We start from the raw sequence: 25,901 nt of genomic DNA on the forward strand, positions 1-25,901 counted from the left end.
GCGGCTGCCAACTTAATCTCCCTAAAATGCGGCTCTAGTTAGAAGCTATCACTGCTTCTCCATCGCCCACTGAGCAAGGTCTTTGCTCCTCGGCCTGGCACTCAAGGACTTTTGCTACATGGTTCTCACCCCCCGGCCACCCCCAGTTTGTGCTCAACCACTGAGTTGTTCTTAACACAGTCTGTGGTTTTTCTGTTCCTCTGGTGCAGTTTGTACCCTTCCACCCCAAAGCTGCCCCATCTTTCAAGGCTCATCTCTGAACTGTGTTTGACTCTTCAGAGCTCAGACTGCTCTCCCCCAGGCTCTTACGCTGCATCGACTAAGAGTGTCTTGTTAGGGACTTGAAGAGAGGTCATGGGTGTGGAGTGCTTACAAAATGAAGAGCTGGGTATCAATCAATGCCAATCGGCCCTTGTTTGCTGTCATTTCCCACCAGACCTGGGGTTCTCTGAGGGCAGGGCCCCTGTACAATTACCTCAGGGCATCTACAAGTGCCTGGCCCATGGCAGCCATTCAGTGAAGGTGAGTAGGCACTGATACCCGTTCCTTCCTTTGTCCCCAGCGTGGCACAGAGTGTGCCGGTCCCCAGGCTATCTTAGTCTGGAGTGGCACAGAAGCTATCAGACAGCCTGGTCACTCCCATCCCTCAGAGGGGCCCCAGGCCCCATGTCCCGCTGCTTGCTGGGGAGTGGGGTGTACCTAGCTGCCGATTTCCCTGGGGCTGTGCGGTAAAATGGGCTGGCTGGCTGGCGAGGCTGAGGCAACAAGGAAGGCAAAAGGTGAGAGTGTGGCCTCAGGTTCACAGAGTTTTAGGTGTTACACCTCGTCTGCGAGTCCAGATGGCCATTCTCCTTCCAGCCAGGGCCAGGGTAAGGGAAGCAGTCTCCTGAAGGGAAGCTTCTGGTTAGTGGTTGGCAATTCTTTCCTAGGATACTTTTGGTGTGGGTGAAATGTTCCTAGGGCAGACAGAGGAACAAGCCGCCCTTCTGGATACTTCTCGGATCCTCCCTCTCCCCTAATTGCTGCTGCACTCGTGACCTCTTCCTTGGATGGCGTTGCCCCTCTCCCTATGCTCAAGCCAACCTCCTCCTGTCTATCTTCCACATTACAGCCGGAAGGATCTTTTAAAATAGGATTCTTGGGCTCACAATCCTTCAATGGCTCCCCTTTGGCCTTAGGTGGAGTCCAAGCTCCTTTCTCATGAAACTCACAGCCCTTCAAACCATCCCTTTGAGGCCGCCCTCTTCACATGAAATGCCCAGATCTCATGTGCAGCCACACCAGGTTGCGTGTAGTTCCCCTGCCAAACCAGACTGCTTCACGTTCCCAGCCTTTGCCCGCGGTGTTTCCTCTGCCTGGAATGCCTTCCCTTCAGGTGTCTCACTTTGCCTGGTTCTGGGGACGCATCCTTTGGGAAGTCTTCTTGGGCCCTCAAGGGCCCCGTCCTTTGGGTTTCTATACCCCCTGGACTTCCCTGGCTGTCTCCCCCAATCAAGCAGTTTCTGGAGGGCAGGGTCCAGATCCTACTTATCTCTGTATTCCCAAAGCCCTGTCACTGGCACTTAGGGAGAACTCCGTACATGTTCAGAGAACTGAACTGAGCCTGCCAAGGTCCCTTCTAGAGGGAATGACAGAGTCCAATATGTGGATAAGAGGTGCGAAAAAACCAAAGGCCAGCTGGGATCAGAACGCCGTCCAGGGGCTGCTGGGTATCTCAGCAGAGTGGTTATGATGCCTCTCTGAGCCCTTCTTCTCCTCACCCCACCCCAGGCTTGTTGGCCCACTGGTCCAGTCCCACAGATCTAAGTGTAACACAGCCAGCACCCATATGGGTCATGCAGATGATATCAGGAAGGTGGGGAGGAGGCAGTGACATTGACCTCAGGGCCGCATGCTTCCTTTTGTCCTTCTGGGGCTTCTTTCCACAAAGGAGTTAGGCCTCTCTTCTGTCCCCCTGAAGGCTGTTTTCAAAATCACACCCTAGGCAGACAGTTTTATTTACAAGGAAATCTTGGCAGGATCTTGACTTGTTAGTAGAGTAGGGATGGGGGAGGGTGGTAAGAAACAAAAATAGTTGAAATGATCACACTTTCTGAAACCGAGATGAAAATTGGTGTCTGTAGCAAACTCACCTAATTAGAACAGAGTTAATTTCCTCCTCTGTGTTTAAGGGGAGCAGTCCTTGTCGGGTGAGATGGTCACAGGTTAGATCCCGGGGCTGGGGTTATGTGTCTGCTTTATGATGATGAGAGCATTAATTGCAACTTTCGGTGTTGGAAAAGAGCCTCCCTCACTGAAAGGGAGCAGAGAGGAGCAGACACCAGTGAGTGGGTGGGTGTTGGGTGTTAGGAAGAGGACTGGGAGGGGACCACTGACCAGAGGTGAGCCCCTGTGCCTCTTGGGAGAGTGGCACCTGTCCCAGCAGACCACCAGACCAGTTTGCAGGCAGAGCCTCTGTTTCTGGGAGACGGTCTCCTGGGAGGTCCTGCAGGGAAACAACACCTCCCCCCCTTTTTTTCTTCTTTAAAAGATCTCCTATTCCTCCCATCTAACTTCATCACTATTTGCTTTAGCTTCTTTACCTCCCATCTCCCAGTTGGGGCACTTCTCTGGGCTTGCCTCTGTCAACCTGGTCAAATGAAGCCAGGGCGCTGTCAACATAGCTCTCCTGCAGGAAGAGAAAGACTTAGGATTGGGGATCCTGGCAGCCCCTGTCTGACTTCTCCCATCCCTAAATTACTGGACCTATCTGGATCTCTCAGAATCTGAGACCGAAAGGAGGGGAAGAGAGATGGAAGGGTGTTGAGGATCCCGTCCTCCCAGCATCCCGCCCCCAGTTCACTCCCAGTTAACCCCGACGTTGCCAACTTAGTGAAAACCTCGCCCCTGCCTCCTTTACGCATCTGCAGCCTCCAAGTGATCGTTAACCCGGTGGGTCTCGGGAAGTGGGCACTGCACCGCACCCCGGCCCCGAGACAAACCCGGGCCCCGGCTGGAGGCTGGTGGTAATGGGGCCACGGACGGCGCGGCGCTGCTCGCCCCCCCCCCCTCGCCCGCACATCCCCCCTCCGCCCCGGGCGGTGCAGCCACTTCCCCGCCAGCCCCGCCGCAGCTCTGCCCCCTCTCCTCCCGGGGCCGCGCCGCTCTGACCGATTTGGCTCTGGTGGTGGCGCCCGGGGGGGGGTGGGGGCGGGGGACGGCGGTCCCCGGGAGCAGCCCCGCCCCCGCCCGCGCGCCGCCCCCGAGGAGTCCGCGGGGAGGAGGAGACTCCGGCGCAGAGCTGGGGCCGCGGGAAGCGGGAAGGGAGCGCGGGGAGCCGCGGGGCCGGGGCCGGCCCAAGGGCGCCCTCGCCTCTGAGCCGGGCGTGGGGGCCTGGGCGGAGGCCGGCGGGGCCGCGAGCGCGGAGAAGTTTGGCGGCGAGGGGCCGGGCGTCCCGGGGTGGCGAGGCGGCGACGCGGGGGCCGGGGCCATGGGGGCGGGCGCGGGCGGCGGGGCTGGCGCGGAGGCGGCGCGGTGCGCACAGGGCCCCCGGAGCGGCGCGGCCCGCGCCGCGCAAAGTTAGCCCGGCGCGCCGGGACGAGCCCCACAGCCGCCCGCCGGCCCTGGACCCCGCGTCGGCATGGGAGAGCACCCCAGCCCGGGCCCCGCAGTGGCCGCCTGCGCCGAGGCGGAGCGCATCGAGGAGCTGGAACCCGAGGCCGAGGAGCGGCCGCCGGCGGCGCCGGAGGACGTGAGTGCCCCCTCCCCCGCCCGGGCAAACTTTCTGGGGGGCACTGTGGGGGAGCTGCCCCCGTCTCTCCCCCGCGGGGCAACTTGGAGGTTTCAAGGTGACGGCGGGAGCGCCCCGGATTGGCCGGGTCCCCGCGGGCGGGAGAGGGCGGAGGGACCGGTCTCCCCCAAACGCGCGCGCGCCACCCCCCTGCTCGGGCTCCCGCCGTTTCGCTGCGGGACACAGCCCCGCCGCTGCGCTGGGGACCCGTCTGCCGCCGGAGCCCCCCTCCCCGCGGCTGGTGCAGTGCCCGGGACACGGCGTTTTCCCGCAGAGGCGGCCGCGTCACAGCAGTGACTCCCCCTCCCCTCCCACTCGCGACCTGCGGGCTCCCTGAGCCCGGGGAAGGAGCGGGCGCCGCAGAGTCCCCGGAACCCGGCAGCGCCGACCGGTCTGGCGACCCCCTTCTTCGCTTCCGGATTAGCTCCCTCCCTGCACCTGCCCTGTCGCGATACTGATTGAAATTCAAGCCGGCCCCAGCCCCCGAACCTGGCCGGAGGAGGAAGAGGGGGAGTACTGGGAGCCCAGGAGTCCCAGACCGAGTCGGTGCCTGCGACGGTCCCCCGGGCGAGGATGGGGAGGGGCTGCCCCAGAGGGCTTCCCTGCCATCTGCCGCCGGAGTCTCCTTCCCTTTGGTTCGGGGAGCCAGCGGCGGAGCCCGCGCCGGGGAGTCCTGGGAACTGGAATTTCCTAAGCTACTCCCTCCCCAGGTTAACCTGCAGACAGAGGGGAAAAACTGGGCAGACGCTCTGCCCTGCCCTAGCCCTCTCTCAGAATGGGAAATGGAGGTGAAGCCAGGCCCCCCAACCTACTAAACCTAAGCCGGCAAGTCTGAATGAGTGTGCCCCAGGGAGCTTAACATCCTCCCTTCCCTCTGGCTCCCGCAGTTAAACCTCTCACCAGCTTCTGGCCCCAAAGCCCCGTACTCACCAATTAGACTCAGCCTTGGAAGGGACCACTTAGATTTCAGTGCTTTCCAGAGACCCCTCCTCCCAAGCTGCAGGCAAAATGCTAGCGTTTGTGCAGGCTGAGGTTTCCTGAGTAGGGGTCTCTGGCCCCTAGCACGTTGGGACGGTTCTGGCGGGTCTGATGGGATTGCACCTGGGTCAGCTTTCCCAGGTGTGGGAATAGACACGGCTACAAGCTTTAGGTGTAAGTTATTAGAGGCCCTTGGGGAGAGTTGAATGCCTTTATTTAGTAATTGTTGAGAATCACCCTTGTTCTGTTTATCCCTTTCTGCGTGTCTCCAAGTGAGGGACACCCCCCACCCCCAACCTCCCCAACCTGAGTTCCCTCCCTTTGCTTAGTGCAGATTCACTTGGGGAGCTCTTCCCACATTTCCCCTGGTATCTTGTGGCGGGTCCCTGAGTCTGGGCAGCAACTGGGAGGCAGTGTCCGAAATCTCAGGGGGGCTAGAGAGTCCTTGGTGATAAGTGTGTGTTTCTCTCTCTCTCTCTCCCCTCTTCCTCCTCTTGTGCATGGCCTCCCTCTCTACCAGCACTGGAAAGTCCTGTTTGATCAGGTACGTGAGCAGTTAAATCCCCCCCCCACTTCCTTCCAGCCCTCCCCACAATCAGTCTCCCTGCCTGCGTGGGCTTCCCTAGCTCTGCACTCCTGAGATGCTGACGTGGGGTGGGGGCGTGGCTTAGTGCATCTATGAGACCGAACACTGCTCTCCACTGCTCTCCAGGTTTCAGGAGTAGGCGGTGGGCTCCCCTGAGAGATCCTTGCCTCCCTCCTTCTCCCAGCTCCGCCTCACCAGAACCAGGTTTAAACCACATAGAAATTGGACAATAGGTATCGAAAGCCGGGGACATTCTCTATATGCCAGGGGATTGCAGTTGGGGCTGAGGAGGTGGGGGAAGGGCTGAGGTTAACATCCCCTCTCCTTTCATACCTCCACCTTCAGAGATCCATGTGGAGTCAAATCTCTACCCTCCTTGGAGGATGACTCACAGTATGGGCTCTTTTGAAAGCTGTCTCTAACTTTGCGGCACGGATGAGAGTTAGGGGAAATAGTACGTGATTGTTTGCAACGCCTAGCGTCTAGGTGTGGGGGGTGGATTTGGAAATGCCACCTTTGGAATCAATTGATGAACAGTTGACCTTCGGCAAGGAAACAGTTTCTTCTTTGCTTGGTACTCCTGTTGAAAGCTTTTGTGTATTTCCCTCTCCGGCTCCATTCCTCGATGCAGAGGATAGGCAAGAGATGTCCCAGTGCAGGGGGAGTAGTGAACGCTGTGGTCCCGCGGTAAGCATGATTGTGCCACGAAGTCTGTGCAACTTTAAGAGCCCTGTCTGGTCGGGCCAGAGGGCACCTGTTGGATTGGAGAAGGAGATAGAGCTTTAAAAGTAGCTCGGACCAGACCTCGTCCTGTTGCACGCAGGGGAAGCTTTTGAAAGCTTTTTTAGCAGGGATCTGAGCAGTGCTTTGGGAAGGTCCTGTGTGATAGGATGGAGGCAAGGTGGGTTGCAGGCATGAGGGAAAGTAGTCAGGGGTCTGCCTCGGTGACGTAGTAGACGAGGTAAAAACGGAAAGGAAGAGGGATGTGACCGCGGGGGAATTGGAAGGCTTACTGCCCCTGAGTCAATGAGTGAAGCACATAGATAGGTTTGAGATTCTGAACCTGGGAGGAAAAAGGGAAAGTCAGGGTGGGGGTCAGGTGTTGGCATAAATGACAGCTTTGGTTTCAGACCAGTTCGGTTTGGGGAACCCACTAAACGCAGGTGCCCAAGTGGGACTGAGACTTGGAATTACAGCTGGAAAGTCATGGCAGGCCTGGGGTGGGGCTTGGGGGGGTGTCATCCGCATTAAGCATGAGGCCTGGCTGTGGTCTGGGGAGCATCCACTCGGCTCCTGTCCCAGTGGGGTGGCACATCTCTCCCTCTGCCCCCACATGCCACCCACTCTCCCTCCAGTTCCTAAGAGCACAGCCGCTGCTGGCCTGCCGCCCTGAGGCAGGAGGGGCCGCCTGCTGTCACCCATACTAAGACCAGCAAGCTGCCAGCCCTTCACACCTCCTGCCAGATTTAGAATCAGAACCTAGAACAAAGTGTTTCATTTTTTTCCCTCTGTGTCTCTTTCTCATTCGATTAGTTTTCTGTGTGTGTGTGTTTACATTTTAAAAGGAACTGTTTGGGTGAATGGAGGAAAACTTTTAGTAGGAAGACTTTGGAGCCGGGAGAGGGGAGGCTGTGCAGAGAGCAGAGAGGATGTGTAGCAACTAATAGCGGGTGGTCTGTGAAATCCATTTTCTCCTGCTGGAGGGAGGTCCCTAGTGTCACGACGACGAGCATGCCCCTACTTCTGGGAAGGCCCACCCAGAAACCTTTCCAGACAGACAAAATTAATTCTAGGAAGAAAACTCCCAGACATACTCAGGGCAAACCATTTTTTCTCACAGTAATTTCTTCCCCATCCCTCATGTGACATTAGAAGCCCATTTCTGTTGCCTTCCTTCCTGTGGGTGCTTTGTGTTTAAGGAGAGCCGCTCCTGGGCAGGGCTTGACCTCTGGCAGATTTCCTCTGTGTTCCTTCTCCCTCCTTTGTGAAGCTGCCTGGGGCCATTCCCACATGGGGCTAGCTGGAGAGTAGGTAGGAAGCTTCACAGAAGGATGCGGAACTTCAGGATGCTAGGTTCTTCAGAAAGCTGAAGGGTTTTCCCCCTGTCTCTTCCGGTGGGCCTGCTTAAAGGTGGGACTCCAAGGATTGGTGAACCTGGTGCATTTAGGAAAGAATGTTTGACTGGGGGTTGAGGCAGCGCCCCAACCATCTCTTACAGAACTAGACAGCCCTGGAGCACCTGGATGGCTTGGTGGGTTGAGCATCCGACTCTTGATTTCAGCTCAGGTCATGATCCCAGGGCTGAGGGATCAAGCCCCACATTGGGCTCCATGCTGAGCATAGAGCCTGCTTAAGATTCTTCCTCTACCCCTCTCCTCCACTTGCGCACGCTTGCTCTCTCTCTCTCTCTCAAGTTGAAGAAGAAAGGGAGGGAGGGAGGGAGGGAGGAAGGAAGGAAGGAAGGAAGGAAGGAAGAAAGAAAGAGACAGCCCTGACCAGTTGAACTGTGGTGGGGGCGTGGGGCACATGACACCTATCAGAGTCCCTCCAAGCTGATGTGTTCACCTTCCAGAGGTCGATGGGATGAGAGGCTGGCCCCAGTCAGTCCTCCTTTCCCTCCTGGGTCACGGAAACACCAGTGAGCACCCAGTTTCAAACTGGGACCTGCTGTCTGGTTCTTTAGCACACAGAGTAGCTTTGACCCAGCATGAAGCTAATTAAGCCCCAACGACTGAAGCTGTGCCCTACGCCTGTTGGTCCTGTGTGGTCAGCCCCCAACTAAATGGCCAGGATGCCTTTTGTGGGAGTTCCAAATGAAGAAAACAGGTGACCCCTCTCCCTTGGAGGTTTCCCTGCCCCACCAGGTGTTCTGGGAATCTGGCCCGCTCAAGCAGGAGAGTAACGTGTTCTCCCTCTTCACCCCACCCCTGGTTTCTTCCCCGCGGGTCCTGGAAGTTCTAGTGGGCAGGACACCTAGACATCATCACTCCAACCCCTAGACGCTCCATATACTTTCTTTCCTATGTGTACTTCTGCTGAGGGAATCGTCTTCTCATGTACTTGGGATCTTAATGGTTTCCCTAAATATTAGATTTTAAAGTAACCTAAATATGAATCTGTGGTTATAGTGTAATATGCTGTAAAGTGTCTTATTTTCCTATAGTTGGATCTGTTGAGCTTTTCCTTCATGATTCTTCCTATTGCTTTGGACCCAAGACAGTCTTTATCTGTCTTTATTTTATTTTATTTTATTTTATTTTATTTTATTTTATTTTATTATTTTTTAAAAGTTTGTTTAGGGGCGCCTGGGTGGTTCAGTCAGTTAGGTAGCCAACTCTTGATTTTGGCTCAGGTCATGATCTCACGGTTTGTGGGTTTGGGCCCCGGGTTGTGTTCTGCACTGACAGGGCAGAGCCTGCCTTGGATTCTCTCTTCCTCTCTCTCTTTCTCTCTCTCTCTCTCTCTCTCTCTCTCTGCCCCTCCCCTACTCATTTTCTCTCTCTTTCTCTCTCTCTCTCAAAATAAACCAATAAACATTTTTTATTTTATGTTTTTTTTTAAATATTTATTTTTGAGAGAAAGAGCGCCAGTGGGGGAAGGGCAGAGAGAGAAGGAGACACAGAATCGGAAACAGGCTCCAGGCTCCAAGCTATCAACACAGAGCCCAATGCAGGGCTTGAACTCATGAACCACGAGATTGTGACCTGAGGTGAAGTCAGATGCTTAACTGACTGAGCCACCCAGGTGCCTGATTAAACATTTTTTTAAAAGTTCATTTACATATTTAGTTAAGTAACCTCTACACCCAACGTGGGGTTCGAACTCACAACCTTGAGACCAAGAGTCACTCGCTTTTCTGACTAGGCCAGCCAGGCACCCCATTCTTCATTCCTTCTTTTTTAGATTTTATGAATATGCACTTGTATTTCCTACTACTTTTTCTACACTAAAAAAATCATCAAACCCTTGACTCTATCCAGACCTTTTTCCTATCCAGTTATGCCAGCATCACTTTTTTTTTAATTTTTATTTTTTAATGTTTATTCTTGAGGGAGAAGGAGACAGAGTATGAGTGGGGGAGGGGCAGAGAGAGAGAGGGAGATACAGAAACTGAAGCAGGTTCCACGCTCTGAGCTGTCAGCACAGAGCCCGACGCAGGGCTCAAACCCACAAGCTGTGGGATCATGACCTGAGCCAAAGTCGGACGCTTAACCGACTGAGCCACCTAGGCGCCCCTTGCCAGCATCACTTATTAAGAAACACTTCCTTTAGGTGTTGTTTGGAAAATTTGATCACTTGGTAAATTTTTATTTGTGGTTGGATTTATTCTTTTTTTTTTTTAATGTTTATTTTTGAGAGCAAGAGCACGCACGCACGTGGGGGAGGGGCAGAGAGAGAGAGGGAGACACAGAATCTGAAGCAGGCTCCAGACTCTGAGCTGTCAGCCCAGAGCCCAATGCAGGGCTTGAACCCAAGAATCTCAAGATCATGACCTGAGCCAAAGTCAGACACTTAACTGACTGAGCCACCCAAGCGCCCCAGGTTTATTCTTTATTTCTCATCTATTCCCCTGCTATTTGTAATTTTGCAGGTAATGTACCCTTCAGTTTTTGCTTTACATTATTACATAGGTTCCCTCCAGGCTCCCTTTTTTCGGGTTACGCTTGGAAAGTCTCACTCTCAGTCCCTTCCTGAACCCCGGGGAAGTGCCCTCAGGGGTCTAAGGTCAAATAGTGAGTCAGTGGCAGATAGAGGACCCATGAAGGGCTTCCAGGCTGGGAAAACCATTTTTGGGTTCATCCTTAAAATGCCTTCAAGATTTACAAATGTTTAATGAGCAAAAGTGTTTGGGGGCAGAGTTCTGCTAAGTCAACAAAGCACTATTACTTTTGAGCACAGATGAGCAAGAAGAAAAGGAAAGATTGAAAGTAATTTGATTGTGCTTGTGTGTGTTCTCCCCCTTCCACTGAGAGCGTGAATTTCTCAGAACCCCCAAAAGAGCCCCAACTGCTAATCTCCCAGAAGGAAAGCAGACAAGTTTTGACTGTCCCACCACTGAAATTATAAACATGCTACAACCAGCTTGAAGAACAACTTAGGCAGCCTCTTGGGTCCAGAACCCTGGATTTGGACTCACAGAGACCTGGCTTCAAGCCTTACTGACTTTGTGATTGGGGGCAAGTGACATTAGTGCTCTCAGCCCGATTTCCTCATTTGTAAAACAAGGACAGTAATCTTTTAAAAAAAATTTTAATGTTTGTTTTTTGAGAAAGAGAGAGAGAGGATGAGCATGCACAGGGGAGGGGCCGAGAGAGACACACACACACATAGAACCTGAAGCAGGCTCCAGGTTCTGAGCTGTCAGCACAGAGCCGGACGCGGGGCTCCAACTCATGAACCACGAGATCATGACCTGAACTCAAGTCGGACGCTTAACCGACTGAGCCACCTAGGCACCCCTTGCCAGCATCACTTATTAAGAAACACTTCCTTTAGGTGTTGTTTGGAAAATTTGATCACTTGGTAAATTTTTATTTGTGGTTGGATTTATTCTTTTTTTTTTTTAATGTTTATTTTTGAGAGAGAGAGCACGCACGCACGTGGGGGAGGGGCAGAGAGAGAGAGGGAGACAGAGAGAGAGAGGGCTCCAGGTTCTGAGCTGTCAGCACAGAGCCGGACGCGGGGCTCCAACTCATGAACCACGAGATCATGACCTGAACTCAAGTTGGACGCTTAACCGACTGAGCCATCCGGGCGCCTCAAACAAGGGCAGTAATCTTGAACTCCAGTGGCAACTGTGGAAATTAAATGGAAATGGAGACTCTTCATAATGTCTGATACCCAGTGGACATTTGACAACTGTCTCTTGACTGGGACTCAGACTTTACTAGAAGAAGCCTAGGGCTGCTTCTGAGATCCAGGCCCCCACCAGGAAGGCAGTGGCCTCCCTAAACCAGCTCCTTCCCAATCTGGGCTCCTCGAAAGAGAGCCACTTCTGAGTCCAGAGGACTTTCTTGCTTGCTCTCCCCAAGTATCTCCCTTGCTCAGCCCCCTTTTCTCCAGTTTGGGGTCTTCCCTTGGCCTGACCCTAAAGCCTACCTCATTTGCAATTCTCCCGCACGCTGGCTTAAGTTCTGGGAGTTGAAAAGAGGTTCACACGGGGCTACTGAATGGATTAGTGAGGGGCCATGGAGAAAACACCTGCCCCAGAGACAAGGCATTGATGGCGGCCCCCGGAACACATGATTAGCCAGCAGAAAGAGGTTCCCAGAGAAGGACAAAGCCGTAGATTTGACTGGAGCCCTTGCTCAGGCTCTGTACCTCCACTCCATTACCAGGTGGCCTCCAGAGCCCTTGAGGCTATGGAAGTCCCTCCACCACAAAGCCAGCTTTCCTACCCTGCTCCTGTCCCAGTGACCCTGGCAGTCATGCTGAATTAACCCTTGTATCCCTGACCACTCACAGAAGTACATGTGGTAGCAGTTGAACAGTGGGGCCAAGGGATCTGAGACTCTGTGCTGCCTGCCACATAATAGGCAGCCGTCCTGTCAGAGCTGGGACTAGAGCCCAGCTCTGCTCCCCTCTGACCTGTGTTCCCACCACCAGGCCATGCAGACTTCCATTTGCTCACTTGGCGTCCTGAGTGACTAGGACAACGAAGAGGACACACATCTGGCTCAAGTCCCAGTTCTCCTGCCAGCTGCATGGCAACGGGCGAGCCAGGCAACCTCTCCAAACCTCAGTTTTCTCATCTGTAAGCTGCCTAGAATAATATCCTTCCCTCAGGGTTGTGGTGAGGCTCCCGAGAGTGTGTGTGTGTAGCACTTGGGGCAGTAGGGGCAGTATGCAGGGAGCACCTGAGAAACCTGGCAGTTGTATCGTCTTACTGGGACTTAAGGAAATGGACACTGTTTTCATTTCGAAAGAACATGTGACGTGTAAGGGTCACAGGTGTTGAATCAGCATTCAGATCCCCAGGATTCCGGTGGGGTTCATCCTATCCTATCAAGCTGGCTTCAGGGCAGGAGTTGAACATCCACATTCCTCCTGAACTTTCCGCAGGAAAAGAAGAGAAGCTTTGGGACAAAGGCTGGCTGGGGTGGGGATGATGCCCAAGTGTCCCCTCTGGTCACTGCCTGGCTGCCTGCGTGGCTGAGGGTGAACGGTCCCGCCAGTCAGATGACCAGAGCCCAGAGCCAGCCTCCTCGACCTGGCAGTCCACTGTGAGAATAGGGCACTCTTCTGTCTATGTGTATCTTGAGTTGTGAGCGCCCCAGGGGGAGCCACCACCTCTGCCCCCCCAGCTTTCCTGAAGCACGTTGCAGGTTTGAGTCAGTAAATATTTCTTCAAGAGAGCAGATGTTGAGTGCCTACTGCATGCACATAGCTCATCTCATTTTGATCTCTCAGCCACCCTGTGAGGTGAGTGGTGCTAGACCTTCTTTACAGAGGAGGAAACTGAGGCCTGAGGGGGCGGGGCCTGCCCAGAGCCGCAAAGCCAAGGAGGATCCTCTGCAGAAGGGGTTGTATGTGTTTCTCCACAAGGTGGCTTCTGAAACAGGGTGGAGGGCCCAGGAGGCGGAGGAGTTTGGTGACCCTTTATCCTACCTTATCCTAGCTCCCCACCCCCACTCCCTCCTCTGGGGCTCTCAGCCTTCTCTTTTCTCGGGAATGAGGGACCAGAGGGACTCTTTGGTGGCTTCTAGGAGCAGCAGGAAGTGGGTTTAGGCTGAAGGGAAGGGAGGGATGGGACAGATGTAAGCCCCTGCCCATACCCAATCCTACTGCACTGACCCCCCCCCTCACCCCGCCTGTGACCTGTGACGGCCCCCCCTCCCTGCCAGGATGCCCGCCTTTGTGGCTGATGCTGTGACTCAGCTTCAGTCCCCAGGCGGCTGTGATGGCTGTGCCTGGATGAGTCAGCATGGGCATTATGTCTGCTCCTGGGGACCCAAGAGACCTGCCTCTGAGTCACAGCCCCCAGCTGTCTCCCCTGCCCCCCGAGTCTCCAAGGCCTTCTTTGGGGGGCTCTGAAAAAGAAGCAGAGTCTTCCAAGGGGCTTTCAGGGTGGAAAGAGACAAAGCCTGGAGGAAAGAGGGGCCCCACCCCTCATTGCCCTCCTAACCCCAGCGTCCTGCATCCCAGGGAAAGTCTGGGAGCGCTTCCCCTCCAGTCCAGGTGTTGAGCACATTGGATGGTTTCTGGAAACATGCCCATTATCCAGCGACTCAGCCTGGACTCAGGCCAGGATGCCCGCTTCTCTGCTGAGGGAAGGGTGTTCTAGCTCCCTAACCAACCTCACAGCTCCGTTCAGCTGTTTGACTTGTGGGGAGGAGGGTTGCTCAGGGGCCCTCCTGAGTGACCCCCCAAGGGGGGGGGTCTGGGCAAGCTGTTTATCTCTGTGTCCCTCAGTTCCTATGTCTGTTAAATGGGACTAATCACACTCACTCCAGGGTTGACGTGAGAAGAAAAGTAATAAAAGATTTGTGAAAATCAGTATTTCATAGCGAAGAGAAGTCAGGGGAACAGTGTGAGGTAGTTTTCTCTACGGGGAGAATTAGCATCCTCTTTTGCAAGGAGGGAGAACTGGAAGAGAAAACTGCTACTCCCATAACCTCACCTCCTGACCTCAACAGCTGCAGGCCTGGACCTAATTTATGGGGCAGTAAATATCCATAATGGGCCCAAGTTCCCTGGTGAGCTCTGGCTGTTGGGTGGGGACAGCTCTGCTGAGCGTAAGCCCCTAGGTAGCCTGGTTAATTGTGCAAGGACCCAGCAGATGAGCCTTGGTAACCGCCCCCCAAGTGAGGAGGGGCAGCTGTTCATATTTTCCCCTGCCCACCCCGCACGCATGCCATGTGGTCATTTCCCAGGGCTCCTTCTGTCTTGAAGGACAGCGAGGGCACGCAGTGGGGCCAGGAATGGGAGCCTTCCCTAGATTCCAGGTCCCGACCTTCCAGACTGCAAGGCATTCTGGGTGCTGCCTTCGGTGTCCTTGGAGGTGCCCACACCCTTCACTGGCATCCTGGGGCTCTCTAGATCAAGGAGAGGGAGGGGGTCGTCCTAGGAGCAGGAAGGAAATTCGAGTGCTGGGAACAGAGACCAGACGTGTAATTGTCCTGGAAATGCAGTTTGTACAATTCACACATACATAATAGATAGAAAATAAGTGTGTGTGCGCCTTTCTTCTTTCTCGGATTCTTTGCTGCTGCTGGGTAAACTCTGAAACCTTGGCCTGGCTCCCCAGCCAGCACGAGGGGTTGGGGGGGGTGGGGAGGGAGGAGTGGCGCCGCTGTCCTGGGTGCTGAGCAGACAGATCCTGGCTCCCGCAGGGCTGTTCTCTGAGAGCTCAGCCCAGCCGTCCCTTAGGCCAGTCCTTGATTCTTCAGCCTCTCCCTGGTGACACCCCCCTCACCCCTTGGGCTGTGGCCTGGGTCCCGCAGATTTCTAACCGCTGGGGGCCTCCAGACAAAGTGTCAGTTGACTTGAGGGCCTTTGCCACTCAAGTGATGGAGGTGACAGGCTGGTTCGGAACCATGGACAGAGGGTCAGGTTCCACAAAAGGAAGAAATTACTACTCTGTAGTGGACTCATGCGTTTTTCCCAAAGGGTGTCTCATGGAGTGTTGGTGTGAAAAATATGATGCTCAAAAGTCCAGTAAGTTTGGGAAATGCTGGGCTGAGCAAAATCAGATCTCTTCACTGTGAGCCCTTAGTATGCTTTTATGCATCAGGCCCTTCCAAAAGTGTTTCCCAAACTTACGGGACCTTATTTTAGGCACCATCTTGGGCCTGATGTTCACAAAACCCCGAGCCAGAGGCTATATTTCGCATGCAGGACGGCACAGAGAAACAAGGAAGGGCAAGGCTAGAGCAGGTTCCCATGGAGGAGCCCAGAACTGTTCCTGTCTTGACCACTAAATCGCTCTGTAACCTTGGGCTACTTTTTTTTGCTCTCCGCACCTGTGTTTCCCTGTCCAGGAAATGCGGTGTGGTGCCTGGCACGTAGTCGATCCTTGGTAAATATTTGTTAAATGAACCGAGGAGAGGATTAGACTGGGCTCTCTCACGCTTTTTTTTTTAGCTACACTGTCCTAATGATGGGAGAGTGCAGGCTCTGGGCCCCTTCGCCCGGACGTGAATCCATCTGCACCAACGATGGGCTGTTCAAACTTGGCCAACTCAGCTCTCCACCTGCTTCATTTTTCTCCCCTGTAAGATGGAGCTCATGATAGTATCTACCTGAGAGGGTTGTTGTGAGGGTTAAATGGGGGACTCTATATAATTTATCATCCAAATTGGGACCATTTTGAGGGGGAAAGGGGTGCTGGTAATAATCATGCTCAGACAATAGGTATAAGCCTATTGACTGTCTCAGCCAAACCAGGACATAGGGTGACCTGAGGTTTCAATGAGGTAGTGCCTGAAACCTAGCAGCCATTCTACATATGTAGCTTCTATCATGTTGTCGTTCAACAAGTGCTGTGCAGAAGGCCAGGACAGGAAACAACTCAGAGTGGGGTTGCCCTAAGTTTCTGCAGAGCAGTTTGAGAACCATAGAGATTCCTTTCAGCTCTGCTGGGCCATACGTTATGTTCCCCTGGCCTGCTGCCCTTCTCCCCAATGTCCCCGGGTCTCCCTGACAGCAGAGACCTCACCCCCTCCCATGTGAGCTGCCTCATCCTGATCCCAAATTTCCCATCAGCCCTTTGACGGAGCAAAGATAGAAGACTGGCTGCCTCTGTGTGCTGTGTGGGTTGTGGATTTCTCTTTCCCCAAGCCTCATTTGCATATGATTTGCTTATATGTGCAGCCATGGGGATGGACTTCCTTACATCACCCTGAGAAGGGAGAGTTCCTACCATGTGACTGGAAGAGAAACTGAGGCAGTGTGGTTAATGATCTGCCCAAGACAGCGCAGCAGGTGGGGCAGGGCTCCTTTTGAAACTCCCCCTACTCCTTTGCCCCAAAGAGGGAAAGAGCCTTAGGTGGTACAGGATGTGATTCCCAGGCTTTTTCCCAGCCTAGGTCGTAAGTGCACAGGAAGGGATCCAGGGCAGGAGACAGGGTACATGACAGAGCGTGTGTGGGGCCCCAGGCGGGGGAAAACTGGCAACCTGGGGGATTAAGGGGCCAGAGGGCTGGGTGCTGCTGGGATTAAATGTCCCTGAGGAGCCTCTGGCAGCTCTTTTCATGGCGGAGGCAGGTGGGCGGGGAGCCTGTGGGAGGGTCAGCTCTCAGTCTGTGCCTTTCTCCTCCCCCTGCTGCCAGCATCCTCCACTCAGGCTGAATGTGGACTTGGCCTGCCCCCTCCCTCCGCAGTGCTGGGGGCCCTATTCAGGAGGCAGCTGCGAGGATGCTCCTGACTCCTGGCTGCCTGCTGGGCCCCTGCCTGCAGCCCTTTCACAGCCACTGCCCCCCACGGCCCCCACATCAGCACCCCCCCCCCCCCCCCGTCACCGGGAACCCACCCAGCCAGACCTCATCCAGAAGGCGACCCACTGCTAACAGTGGATGAGTCCAGGGCACAGGGCACATGGCAGGGGGGAGCTTTGGGGTCCTCAGTACATTATTAACAGGGAAAATTGCATTTGTAGGGTTTATTTTCCCCAAAGCTCCAGACCATGGATCTTATCCCCCATACCTGGCCTTGAGGGAGGCCCAAGGGCAGGAAGTGAACCCAGGAGGGGCAGCCAAGCCCCCTGACACGGGTGCCCCCTGCTTCGCTCTGAATGAGGCAAGTAGAAGTGGACACCAAGTCCGTGAAGCCCTCGGCCCTGGAGAGCGGCTGCCCCCATGTTTGCTTTAACCTACTACAACCTGAAGGGACATTAGGCATGCTTGATAGATGGGGCAATTATGGCTTGAGATGTTTACCCTAAATTATATAAACTAGTTAGTGGCTGAAACAAGAATGGGATCCCTCGTTCCTTGTAGCCTCCTTTCAAAGCCCTCGGCTTCCTCCTGGGGCATCAGAACCTACCTCTGTCCACCTTCTGCTTGCGTCTTCTCTCTGTGACTGTTTCTCCCTTTGTCTTCCTCTCTCTGCACCACCCCCATACCCCATGCCCACTGTCTGCCTCTGCTGTCCTCTTCCCCAGGTGGTGGAGGTGGGGGGCAGAAGGCATCCTTTGTGGAGCCAGCCCCTTCCCTGTGTCTCTCTCCCTGCTAGGCACCCTTCTTCATCCCTGAGGCCTCGTTATTAGGGTAGCGATGACCCCCATTGTCTGGCTTGTCTGGCCCTGGCATGAAAGGTAGAGTTTTGGCAGAGAAGGAAGACTCGGCCTGTTTCCAGCTCATTCTCAGTAGTCTGGAGCCTGTAATGTGCTTGGGGCAGGACTGGCAGGGGGTGGGGGCTCCCAGAGCCACAGGGCAGCCCCTGTCACTAGGACAACAGCAGGGAGCCCTGGAGGGGGAGGGAGAGCTGGGGAGCAGGTGGTTCTTTGTCTGGAGCTGAAACAAGGGAAAGGGGCCCTTGCCTGATCCCAGCCCCTCCACCCCACTGCCCTCCCAAGCCCCTGGGAAGCAATTGGTGTCACTGCTCTTGAATGAGAGGGCTTGCTCCCCCCAGACCATGTCAGGAGAGACTCTATCCTATAAGCATATCAGTGCCCCCCCCCCACCACAATGCTCATAGAGAGTGGCAGTGGGGAAGAGTGGATGTTCCCAGGACACAGGGCTGCTTCTCAACTTCCACCCCTCACCCCTACCATCAGCCCACCTAGCACAAAGGGGCCTGTGTGAGGCCAGGCTGGCGAGTCAGATGTCCTGCATCAGCCCTTGGGGATGCAAGGGGTCCCAGGCATCAGAAGGAGACCCTCGCTGCCTGTCATTGCCACTTTCTTCTCCAGGCCTCACTTTCCTAGCCAAGCAATAAGGAGGTCAGAACTGTTGCTATGTGAGGCTCTGTCCTGCTTTCAAAATCTTTGTTTAGGATGGGGCCGTGAGACCCCCAGAGCCCCCTCCTCCCCCTCCTCTCACCACGGTGATCCTTCACTTTTGCTCCAGGGCAGCCCCTGGAGGCTGAAGGTCAGTGGCCACCAGCGCTGCTAAACTGTCTGGGTGGAGAACACCGCCTGCCAGGCACATCGTCTAACCTCTCTGTGCATCCCCCTGTGCCTCTATTTCCTCCTCTGTCCTATGGGGATAGTATAGTAATAGGACCTCCTTCAGGAAGGTGTCATGGGGGGGGGTCAAAGAAATTATACACATAAAGTGCTTAGAGAGGTATTGGCCCCATGAGACAGTCAGCAAATGTTAGGTGTTTTCATCCTTAAAGATCTTTGTGGCGCAGGGAGTGGCTGAGTTTCCTGAAATACTCAGTGGTGTGAACTAAATAGGTGTCATCCCTGGAACCTGGTATTTGGACTTCAGGGTGGGGACACAGGCAGATTTTTAAATAGACCTCTTTAGAGATGTCCTCCCTTGTTGAGTTCTGGGAAGAATTGAAATAGCCCATGACTTGTGAGTCTGGGCTGTTTCTCTTGGATTGTCTTGGAGGTACTGCACGCGGGAACAGCCTTCCTAAAATAGTCTCCATTGACCTTATCTAGAAAAGGGGGAGAGGTGCCTGGATGGCTCAGTTGGTTGAGCCTCCAACTGTTGATTTCGGCCCGGGTCATGATCCCAGGGTCATGGGATCGAGCCCCACATCGGACTTTGTGCTGGCAGCACGGAGCCTGCTTGAGATTTTCTCTCCCTCTCTCTGCTCCTCCCCTGCTCATGCCCTTTCTCTCTCTCTCTCTCAAAATAAATAAATTTAAAAATGAAAAAAAAAAAAGGAGTAAATGTGGGTTTGGTCACCTGGACTCCCCTATCGCGCACACACGGACGCCCACTGTTTGCTTTCTAAAATCTAAGCAGCTCACCACAGCGTGTGTAGGCACAGCGAATTCGTGTGGGGAAGCACTCTCTGAACAGGACAGCTCTCAGCAGTGGCGACAGACAGTTGGCATCATTCTCTAGCAGGGCGTGTGCTGTGTGGGGGACCCCGGGACGGCTCTGTGAGCAAAGAGGGGCTGTGGAAGAGGCACGGAAAGGCTATGGGCTTCTCTGGGAGAGACGAAGAAGACCGATAATACCTTCCCTGGAAGATCAGTACCTGTCTGTCCATCCCAACACCCACTATTTATACACCCAAGAAATGTTTGCTGAGTGCCGATCATGCCCGACTCCTGCTAAATGCTGGGGTACGCGGTGCGGCCGGTGCCAGTGACCCAGCAGCCTGGTGAAGAGGCGCAGGGAGGAGAGTGAAGGGCCGAGTGGGCTGGCGGCCCGAGGTCTGTCTGATGTGCAGGGGGCCAGCTAGAGCAGCCTGCATCCCGGGGAATCCCGAGACTGCACGGAGTAGCTGGGCAGGGTGAGTGGGAGTCTCCCTGGGAGACGAGGGTGGAAAGGGACCCCTGGGAGGGGGGGTGCAAAGCTGCACGGGGTCTCTGGGGAGCCCCCACCGAAGCCCATGTGTATGGCTGTAGGTGTGCCTGCATGCAGGTGTGAGAGGTGCCTGCAGTCAAGTGCAGGAGGATTTGCAAGGCTGGGCCCCTGCTCCCCAGGCCCGGGGCCTCAGCATTCCCCACTGGAGTCCCTCTGGCCCGCACGCCAGAAGTTCCTCATCTTCCTTCCCTTCTTGCCTTTTCCTTCTTGCTTTCCTCTTGTCCAGGGTCAGGATTAGGGGCGGACAGGATGGAGCTTGACCTCTCTGAGCCTGTTTCCCTGTCCATGCATGAGATGGTTGGGTTGGGCGATCTCCAAGGGCTCTGGGGCCTTCTAGGACTTTTAAGTGGTTGTCCATGCCCTATTTGGATGTTTCCTCTGGGGGCCTTGGAAATATCCCAGAGGCGGCCTGGGCCTCTGTTGGCAGAGGGCTGGGGACAGGAGCCCGTGCGTGGGGATGGAGGTGGGACACCTGCAGGGCCCCACTGACCCCACTGCTATGTGTGCTTCTCCCTCAGTTTGACCCTGGGAACACAGGCTACATCAGCACAGGCAAGTTCCGGAGCCTCCTGGAGAGCCACAGCTCCAAGCTGGACCCGCACAAACGGGAGGTGCTCCTGGCTCTCGCCGACAGCCAGGCGGATGGGCAGATCGGCTACCAGGATTTTGTCAACCTGGTGAGCACTCTGGGGCTCTCGCTGCTGGGAGGGACCTGTTTGGGGTGTATGGCTTAGAAGACCAGGGGTGGTCCTGGGTGACTCAGTCCGTTAAGCATCCAACTTTGGCTCGGGTCATGATCTCATGGTTTCGTGAGCTCAAGCCTCGCTGCCGACTCCGTGCTGACAGTGTGGAGCCTACATGGGATATTCTGTCTCTCCCTCTCCCTCTGTCTCTCTGTTGTGGGATTCTCTCTCTCTGTTGTGGGATTCTCTCTCTCTGCCCCTCCCTTGCTCACTTGCACCCTCTCCCTCTCAAAAAACAGAAAACAAAACAAAACAAAAGATCTTTTTGGGCAACTAAAGGGAACTGTTGACTTGCAACATTGAAAAAGTCCAGGCTTCAGAAGGTGGAAGGACATCTCTGAGGACCTGGTTTCTCATTGTCACTCGGTTCTGCCTTCTGCAGCGTCAGCCCATACTCAAAGAAGCCCCTGGCAGTTCCAGACTCTCCGTGTGGCAGCAAAGTGGCTGCAGCTGTTCCAGCCCTTACACCCTCAGGCCCTCACCATGCAGAGGACGAGAGGGACTCTTCTGTTCCCACACAAGGCTTGGGATTTCCTCCCGCCTATTGGCCTAGATTGGGTCAGTGGGATGTGTTGATTGACGTAGGCCAATTGGTGCCTACCCATGGAGCTGGGGGTGGGGTCAGTTCCACGGAGAGGAAGGGCTAGGAGTAGGAAGTGGGAGGTTATCACTGGAAGAAGAAGAGCTGGAGAGTGGATGCTGAGAGCAATGGGGCACTCGGGTGAAGGCCAGACCTCGTCAGACCTGCTGGCTGGGTACCTACCATCCTGGGTAGTCGGAGGGGCTGGAGACAGGCGGCCTGTGAGCCCTGCCCACTGGTCCAGTGTCTTGGAGTAGAGACTTCTCCCTCAGTAGGAGGTACTGCTTTGCTGTCATGGGGGCCACTGTGGTGGGGTTGGAATGGTGTTCAGGGGGGCTCAGCAGGGAGCATCCCAGCAGGGATGCGGATGGACAGGACAAGAGTAGAAGCTGTATGAACTAGCTGGGTCAGTACAAGGCCAGAAGCCTCCTCCCGGTTTCCCTGTTGGTGAAGTGAAGATAGTCACCCCTTTTCTTGCCATCCGTGGAAGGGCAAGAGTGAAACGACTCGTGCCAAGTCCCCCGGGCTCCTAGAATTCAAAGGCACCGGTGATGGGGGGTCAGTACCACCCGTGCCTGCCATTGTGCCTGGTGAGCTCTCTGACATGGGTGTCCAGGCTTTGGGGTTATTTTAATTGCCTGGTGATGGAGACCTGCCTTTGCTCGGAGGGTAGCATGATTGCAGGGAGCAGCTGTAGGGTTTTTAGGGCTGTTCAGAGTGGAGCCAGAAAGCAGACCTCCGAGAGGGTGGGGGACGGAGCTGAGCTAAATGGAGGAGTCAGGATTCACGGGATAGGTGGTGGGGGTGAGCCCTGTGACCTGGAGCCCAGCAGTGGCTCGGGCCAGTCCTGCGTGGGCCCATCCACATCCACACCCGGAGTGCCAGCACGACTGCCACATGCCCTGCTCAGTCTCAGGCGAGAGGGAAGGCTTGGCTGGGCCCACGAAATGCTTCTCTCCAGCCGAGGATCTGTGGGTCTTCTGCGTGAACCCCAACGGCAGATTGCTTGTTGCTGTCAGGATTTCTGTGTTCACGCTCTAAGCCGGAGCAGCCAGCCAGAGCCTGGATTTGTGTGAGCAGGGCTGCCTGGAGACCGGGACTAAGGGGGGGCTCGCCAGGAGGGGAGCTCTGGGTAAGGCAGCGTGCCCAGAGAGGACCTGGGTCCTGCTCCTGCCCCTGCCTTTGCCACTCACCGAGAAAGATCCTCTGAGCCTGTGTTTTCTCATTTGTAAAATGAAGCCAAAGGATACCTTCCCTCTTCAGGATTGTTGCGACGATTAAATAACCTGGAGTATTAGAAAGATTTTGTTATCTCTAATGTTCCTTTACCAGCTAAACCCGCCTGCATCCTTTGTGGGCCCTTCCCCAACCCAACCCAGGTAGAATGAACCCGCCTTATCCAGAGCCCCCACGGTGCTTTGCCCAGGCCTCTCTTCTAGCACAGACCACGTTGCATTACACCTGGGTGGCCAGGGTTGTCGTGTACGGGTGTGCAGCTTGTGTACTGTACAAGGATGCCTGCCAGTGAGGTGAATGGGGACTGCAATCCGGCCTGGGTTTTGTTCATCAAGGCCTAGAATGGGTTCATCCACCTGGAAGAAGCGGCTCCCTTATCTAACTGGCACAAAATGGACTCTGGAGTCAGATGTAGCTGGATTTGAATCCTGACTCTTTGGAGAAAATCCTGGTGTTTGGGAAAATTACTCACCTCCAAGCTTTAGTCCCCATCTTCGTAACGTGAGGATAATCCTGTGCACCGAATAATTCACATGTGCCTCTGCTTGTAAGCTCCACGAGGCCTGAGACGCGGGGTGGCCCTAGACACATCAAGGGTGCGGGCAAATGGCGAGTGTGTGTGCGCAGTGCTCGTGCTGAGCCCACGTTGCCCGGCTTCAGGGTGTGGCTGTGGGTGTGCTGTGAGTATGTGTGCTGTGCCCACTTGGGGATTGGGAGAGAAGATGGTAACAGGGGCTACAAAACAGTTTGACAACGTGATCCTGTCTCGGGTTTGCAGTGAACATGAAGCCCCAAGATTGCCTCCATTTACAGAACTCCTGCACCAGCGAGAGGAACCAGATCCGAGCTTTGTAGGCATGGAGAGGATGAGAATAGGGGATCAGTGGGAGGGGTTCATCTGGAAAGGCCTCCTGGAGGGGGTGAGCTTTAAGCCAGATTTTGAAAGCGAAAACCATGGAACCCAGGAATGGAGCAGGGGTGCTGCAGACAGAGGTTCATTCTACCTTAAACCCCCGTGCCTTGGTCTGGCCTGGTTCACCAGCCAGCCCTCTCTGGGCTTCTGCCATCAGGTTTAGCCAAATGTTCCCTGATAGGGCCACAGTCCCAGGAATATGTTGATAACCCCCACCCCAGCTACCCAGTGGGGGTACTGGGGGTGGGAGAGTTTTATCTCCCCGTAAGAAGGATCTGGAGTATGGTTGTGGAGGACGGGTGGGACGCCACAGAGGCCCCAGGAGCCTAGAAGTCAGCAAGGCCGGCCGCCTGGTTTCTGGGAGTCAGGCTGACCACAGAGCGAGGCCGCCAGGACTCCAGTGAGGATGCATCGGGCAGCCTGAGGCTGCGGACAGTAGGGTCGGTCCTCAGACAAGGCTCTACAACCGGTCCCTTGGCGCGCCAGGCGTTCCAGGCACTCAGGAGTGATGACCTTCCACAAACACAGCTCTGGGTTCTCGTTCTAGAGACCTCTCTGCGAACTGGTCCACCTCACCAGGGCTGCCCACCTCTTCCCAAGCTGGCATCTCTAAGGACTCGAGCTCCTTCTCATCCTTCAGTTCTCGCTCAGTTACCCCCTCCTCGAGAAAGCCCTCCCTGACCACCGTGGGACAGGGCTGGGCTGCCTCCTCCGTGCTCCCCCAGCAGCCTTCACGCTGAGCCTCGATTGCTGGTTTCTTATTTGTCTTAAGCACCATTGTGTCCTCTGTGCCTGGCGACGTGTTGACACTCACTTGTGACGGATGCATGATGGGTAGGTGGGTGGAAGGAAGGTACGGTGATCATGGGTACAGGTTCTGAGTTTGAACTTGGACTCCTAAACCTCTCTCTGATTTTGTAGAATGAGGATGTTCACCGTCCTTGTCTAACAGGTAGACTAGTTAAGAATATCCAAGGAGCCCAAAACAAGTTGCTTTAGAACATCTGCCACGTGGGACCCGTGTAGAAGAAAGAGAAAGGTGGGATGAGGCCTGGTCGGTCCAAGGTATGTGCTGAGACCCCGAGACCCCAATTCTGAGCCCTTCCCCCCGCCCTGTTTCCCACGCAGATGAGCAACAAGCGGTCCAACAGCTTCCGCCAGGCCATCCTGCAGGGCAACCGCCGACTCTGCAGCAAGGCCCTGCTGGAGGAGAAAGGGCTGAACCTCTCCCAGCGGCTCATCCGCCACGTGGCCTACGAGACCCTGCCCCGGGAGATTGACCGGAAGTGGTACTACGACAGCTACACCTGTTGCCCCCCGCCCTGGTTCATGATCACGGTCACGCTGCTGGAGGCAAGCACAAGGGTGGGGAAGGGGCTGCCCAGCCCTGGGGTGGGGGGCGCGGAGGGGGTGGGCAAGAGGCTGTCTGAGATCAAGACAGGAAGGGCAGCGTCTCCTCCACCACAAGGCGGCGGGTGAGGCCGAGTTGCCAGTCAGGCCGTGTTACAGGGCCTGTGAGTGTTGTTAGAACCCCGGGACCACAAGGATATTCCGAAGATTATTATTGCTGCAGCAAAATCCCCATATGACCACCCCCTACCAAAACAGCAGCAGCAAGAACAATGTCCTAAGCTTGTTGACGTGGGGGATTTGGCCAGGCTAACTCCTTAAAACTAAGTAATTTTAGTTCCTCCCTGGTGAGGAACGTGGACCAGTCGTTTGCTCCCCCAGGACTCCATCCTCCCCGCCTCCCGTAGAGCAGGGATCACCAGGCCCGCCTCCTTCTCCCATAGAACTCCTCTATTTAGCGCAAGAGTGCCTGGTGGCGCTTTCTGAACACAGAAGCATTACCCAAAATGCATATGGGAGGGAGTGTTTATGAACAGGTAAATGTGGGCTTAACGTATTTTGAAAGAACGTTCTCCCCTTAGGGAATCCTCCGTCCCTATCGTTATTCTAAACGTCTCCTGCTTATGCAGTAGAAGTCAAAGGTACCGTTTTCTGAGTGTGTGCCCCTGTGTGAGAGACTGAATTCTTTGGCTGCTGAGCCTAGAACCCGTGGGCCCCCAACCCCAGCTCCTGAATGGTGTTCTGTAGTCTGCAGCATTTCTCTTCCAGAGCCACGGGCCTAATTACCACCACGGCATATGTTCCTATAAAGCTGATGCCGAATCAAGTGGCAGGATCATTAAGCTCCATGGCGATCTTCTTCTTTTTTTCCTGAATCAGAATAGCTGGTCTGCAAGGCCAAGCGCTCCTCTGTTTGTTGTTATGGCTTCATCCAAGCGCATGTTGAAGATGCGATGTTTCTGAGATATTCTTGGAATCGTTCTCCAAATGCTTACTGTGTTGGTCTATTTATTAAATTCTATTTGAGGACCAATAATAATGAGCTGCCTTGGGAGCTGTATTTGCTGCCACACCACCCGTGTCATGTAAGATGGACAGAACGGCTCCCCAGAGAACCCAGGGGAGTCCATCTGCTGGAGGGTGGGGATGGGGACGCTGGGAATGGCACAGGTCGCGCCCAGGAGGCCCGAACCCCACACCGATTACAGCCTCATTTGCTGAGTACATGACACGCACAGCTGGCCCTTCCTGTGCTTCAGCACTTTTCAAACCTCATGACCACCTGGAAGCGTGGGCATCCCCATTTCCAGATGA

At 55.0% G+C, this 25,901-nt stretch overlaps 1 protein-coding gene across 2 annotated transcripts in view; it reads left to right on the forward strand.

Moving 5' to 3' along the window:
• Positions 1-3,619: 3,619 nt before the first annotated feature.
• Positions 3,620-25,901, forward strand: part of RHBDL3 (rhomboid like 3) — a 45,210-nt gene continuing 22,928 nt past the window's right edge. Inside the window, exons 1-4 of one of the 2 annotated variants that reach the window (XM_047081512.1) lie at positions 3,620-3,730; positions 5,268-5,291; positions 20,284-20,442; positions 24,366-24,590. In XM_047081512.1, the coding sequence (XP_046937468.1) occupies positions 3,620-3,730; positions 5,268-5,291; positions 20,284-20,442; positions 24,366-24,590 (519 nt within the window). The remainder of the gene's footprint in view (positions 3,731-5,267; positions 5,292-20,283; positions 20,443-24,365; positions 24,591-25,901) is intronic. The other variant, XM_047081513.1, reaches the window with a different exon arrangement.

Source organism: Lynx rufus, unplaced genomic scaffold (genome assembly GCF_022079265.1).
Source record: "Lynx rufus isolate CCGP_SWC_20201006 ecotype Redwood Valley unplaced genomic scaffold, mLynRuf1.p SCAF_18, whole genome shotgun sequence".
NCBI classification, from domain to species: domain Eukaryota; kingdom Metazoa; phylum Chordata; class Mammalia; order Carnivora; family Felidae; genus Lynx; species Lynx rufus.